This window comes from Clupea harengus, chromosome 16 (genome assembly GCF_900700415.2).
Source record: "Clupea harengus chromosome 16, Ch_v2.0.2, whole genome shotgun sequence".
Classification (NCBI taxonomy): domain Eukaryota; kingdom Metazoa; phylum Chordata; class Actinopteri; order Clupeiformes; family Clupeidae; genus Clupea; species Clupea harengus.
The window spans coordinates 6580762-6585761 of NC_045167.1; the positions used below are offsets into that span (position 1 = coordinate 6580762).

Genomic DNA, 5000 nt, shown 5'->3' on the forward strand with positions numbered 1-5000 from the left:
CACTAACACACACACACACAGGATTTGTCCGCACACACCCTCAGTCACACATTTATACGCAATTTCTCTCTCTCACACGCATACACAGTAGGTGCCTGCACACACACATTCATATTGCACTCATACACACACACATGGGTGAGTGCCCGGCCGTCACTCACGTTTATTAACACTTAGTCATCACATGGCTCAGTCTGCCTGTGTGTGATCACACCACACATCATCTCTGCTGTGTTTATTACTAACACACTTAACACTTAACACTTAACTCACTGGACCGCCAAACCCCACCCTCAAAACCCACACACACACACAGACACACACACATACATGAAGTCACTGGACCGCCACCCCCAAAACACACACACACACACACAAACACACACATACACACAGACACACACACATAGTGTACATGAAGTCACTGGACCGCCACCCCCAAAACACACACACACACACACACAAACACACACACACACACACACAGACGCACACACACACACACACACACACACACACACACACACTCACATACACATGAACTCACTGGACCACCACCCCCAAAACACACACACAAAAATTAATGATTCTAATGTGTATTTCCTGTCAATTCCTGATGGAATGTCAAATAATTTATTTCCAATCTGTCTTTGGTATGTATTATTCATTATCCTAAAAGTATTTTTAAAGGGTTATGTATTTCTGTACATAAACTGACCAGCCTTAGGCACCCTTGTAAGCCAGACAACTTTTAATTAGTTTTATATTTCATAACAGCTCATATTATTTCTGTCATTTTCACTTTGAGAGGACTGTAAGTGGAGCTTTAAGACCTTAGATTGCTCTGAAACGACTGGAGGGAACTGCCAACTGAGTATTTCATCATTTAGTTTAATGAGTATTTAATGGCAGTTGATGTAAGTGTTAACTGACTGATAATTGACTGTTCATTCCAAGGTACAGTCTGCAATTCTAATCCAATACACTTTTTGTCAAATTGAGTGAATTGGTCCTCACGGTCCCCTAGCTGTCCGTTCAGTGTGTGCACCCAAAAAAATTGAGCCATAAACAATTCCAACCAATCAAGACATTGCTTCAGGAGTACACAGGGAAAGGGATGGGTGTAGTTTGATTGGCTGGCACAAACATCAACAACCTTTCATCAGAGTTAAGAGTTTTTCTTCCTTCTTCATCACTCTCATTACAGGAACTGACATCAACAGTGCCATCCAAACAGGCTCCACCCTGCTCAGTGACTTCCTGTCCAGCCCCGAGGCCACAGAGGCCAATCACAACTCGGTGTCTCTGATCATCTTCCTGACGGATGGGCGCCCGACGGTGGGCGAGCTGCAGACAGCGAGCATCCTGGGAAACGCACAGCGGGCGGTGGGCGAGCGCTTCTGTGTCTTCACCATCGGTATGGGCGACGACGTGGACTACCGGCTGCTCGACCGTATGGCGCTGGAGAACTGCGGCACAATGAGGAGGATCCCCGAGGCGGCCGACGCACGCACGCTCCTCAAGGGGTCAGCAAGGGGCACCGCGGGGGGCATGGGGAGGTCATGTGGGGGTCATGGGGAGGTCATAGGTGGGTGACAGGTATCACAGGAGATGGGCCGGGGGAGGGGGTCATAGTACGGACTCTGAAGGGGACTACTGAGAACACACAAGGGTCACCACATGGGAAGGTCACAGGGTCACAGGGAGGTCATGAGGAGGTCACCTGGGTCATGGGGAGAAGGATCAAGGGGAGAGGTCAGAGTACTTGACCTTGAAGCAGATAGCTGCTGTCTGTGGTGTGGATCTGGGCCAAATGTGGGCTAGAATCATCTGCTCACTGAGGGGTCACCATGGGAACACTCATGATGAATAAACATAATATGGGGTCACCATGGGAACACTCATGATGAATAAACATAATATGGTCAACAGGGAGAAGGGTCAAGAGGTGAGGGTCAGAGTACATGACTTTGAAGCTGCTGATGGCTGCTGTCATCACTTGCTCTTGGGAGGCGTCGCTGATGGTCACCATGGGAACATTTAAAGCAATGATTATTAAACATAATTTGTTATGGTTAGTTTCACACGGGCTGCGGTTGGTTGGGGCTGTGTCTGTACCTGTGCCGGATCGAGGCCAGAACTGGGCCAAACTCCGGAGGGTCATGGTGGACTCTGAGTCAGTGAAGGCCATGAGGGGACACTTTGGGTGGAGGAGGGGTCATTATTTGGTAATTATTTGGTAATTATTGAATGTAATACTTCATAGGAGTACTTCATATCCTGGGCTGGAGGCACGCCTGGCTTCACTGGTCTGGTCTGTCTCCCGGCAGGAGAGAGGGAGCAGAGTGAGGGCTGGGACAGACGCCGATAGCAGATAGCAAATACCTCTCGATAAAGGTCTGCTGCTGATCTGGACTCGATTAGATGTGACTGATTAATAGATGACATAGACAAATTCCTTATAGGCAGGTCTCACAACTTGGCAGCCATCTTGGTAACACCCCACGGGCAGCTTTTTCTCTAAGGCAGATCTAGGCTGAAGGGGAAGGTCGCTGTCTCAAGCAAACCAGATCAAGCTCCAATCTAAATGAATGGGTAGAGACCCATAACTCCACTCCAGGATGGGCAAACAGACATAAAAATTACACATCACGTGAATCCTCGTTTAAATCTGACATTAACGGCATTCCCCCCCCCCCCCCCCATCTGCTTAAATAAGCCTAAAGATGTTTCGTGTTGACTTGCTCACTGCGGCCAAAGTTCGCGGTGCAGCTATTGCTATGGTAACTGTGGACAAACAGAACGTTCAGGGAGGCGAAACGCCTCGAAAATGTGATTGGCTCTTGACAATACAGGCTCAGGACTACCAGTTACAAATCCGTCATGTTTAGCGTTACAAACTCCCCCATTAATTTTCCCGTCTGTGGTTTGTCTCCTCCCTTATAATGTCTCTGACGTAGACTATTAGAGGTTGTTTAAAGACACATGTGAAGCTGTTTTAGGGTTTCAGGAGTCACAGTGATAAGTAGAGAGGAAAGGCAGAGAGGGGACTACGAGAGAAGGAGCTGACGCAGATAGCGGATAACATGTGGCCCACATCTGGACTGGATAGAGAGAGAGTTTAGGGGCAGATCTGCTGCTATGTTGGGATGAGATAAAAGAAACGCTGACAGACAGGCAGGCTATAGTTCAAGGATACAGAGTATTTATTGTTTCATGAGATAAATATCACTAAAAGGATGTGTGACAATGGGTCAATGGATGTAAATAGACTGTGAAGCTGTGTTACGGTTTTAGGAGTCACAGTGATAAGCCCATGAGGACCTGGTTCAGACCTGGCCCCGGTTTGCTCCTGTTTGAGTGGCTAGAGTGGGTATCGGTAGCGGACTGACCACTGAGACAGACCACTGAGACAGAGACACAGGACAGAGACACAGGACAGAGACACAGGACAGGCAGTGGCAGGCCAGGGCAGTCCCCTTCTGATGGAGAAGTGACTAATACTCACAGGAATGGGATGGCTAGCCCTTGTTGTGAACACATCAACATATGTTATTTAGGAGGGATGGAGCCCCCCCTCTCTCATAATCTCAGGGCAAATATACCCCCCAAACACACACACCCACGCCGTAACGATCACAGAATATGTCTTTGTGCTTCTAGAACAATCTCTCTCTCTGTTTCTATTTTCTCCCTCTCCCTTTCTCGTTCTCTCCTTCTCTGTCTCTCTTTCTCACGCTCTCTCTCTTTTTCCCTCTCTCTTTTTCTCCTTCTCTTTATCCCTCTTTTCTTTCAGTCACAATTGTTTTTCCTGTCTCAATCTTTCTTTGCAACACCTTTTCTACTTTACCCGTTTGTTGATCTTTAATCTCTTTCTGTATTTGTCTTCCGTATGCATCTGTATGTGACTCTCTGCCTCCCCAACATTCCATCCAACAACGTTTTTTCTCTTCTTTTCTAGTTCTCCCTTTCTCTCTCTTCTTTCCCTCTTCCCTCATATGGAGCAGGTCTGTAAAAAGTACATCTAGAAATCACACTTGTCATGTGCAATACATGCATAATAACTCCATTAGGGACCTTCTCTCTCCCCCTCTGCAATCTCCCCTACTGTCTGTTTGTGTTCTCTTTAATAGATTTTTTGTCTTTTAGATTTTTTGTCACTAATCTCTTTCTCCTCTCTCTCCACCTCTCTCTCTCTCTCCAATCTTCCCGTGTGTGTGTGTGTGTGTGTGTGTGTGTGTGTGTGTACCTATGTGTGTGTGTGTGAGAGAGAGAGAGAGAGAGAGAGAGAAAGAGTGTGTGTATGTGTGTGTGAGAGTGTGTGTATGTTCTCTGTAATAACCTTCCTGTCTGCCTCTGTGCTCCATCTCTCATCGCAGTGAGGTAGGGCTAAATTCACAGCTGCTGACAGCTACATGTGAAACGTCGGATTAACACACACCTGTGCTCAAACACACACCTGCCTCGTCATGACACACACCTACTGCTACCCACATAAAATCACTGCAGGGCCAAACCTGGATACCAGTACAGCCATTGTGATTAAATATTACACTAAGCTCTTGTCTGGATAACGTCAATGCTTCACTCTTCCTACATCATTTAAACAGGCCTGGGTTACTCCTTTGCTTAAGAAAGTTCCATTTAACTGCTTTAACTTCCATTTGCTTAAGAATTATGGACCTGTCTTCCTTTATCCCTTTTTGTCAACTCCTGAAAAGGTTGTCTTCAAGCAAGTTTCTAATATCCTGTCTCAGAATACTTTGCTAGTCCCTAAGCAGTCTGGTTTTCATTCTACTGAAACTGCTCTTTTATCTGTGACTGAAGCATTGTTTACTAGACTTGACGGCAGCCTTTGACACAGTGAACCATGACATCCTCCTCTCTATGCTGTCTGAAGTTTGGGGAAAGCAATTTGGGTTTGAATCGTACCCCAGTGGACGTTCATCCAGTGTGTCTTGGCAGGGATAGGTGTCAATATCACACCACCTCACCACTGG

At 46.7% G+C, this 5000-nt stretch overlaps 1 protein-coding gene across 2 annotated transcripts in view; it reads left to right on the forward strand.

Annotated features, from left to right (window-relative positions):
- itih5 (inter-alpha-trypsin inhibitor heavy chain 5) overlaps positions 1-5000 on the forward strand; it is a 21791-nt gene that overhangs the window by 8856 nt on the left and 7935 nt on the right. For both annotated transcript variants that reach the window (XM_012825410.3, XM_012825411.3), the window contains exon 9: positions 1208-1526. In XM_012825410.3, coding sequence (XP_012680864.2) covers positions 1208-1526 — 319 coding nt within the window. The remainder of the gene's footprint in view (positions 1-1207; positions 1527-5000) is intronic.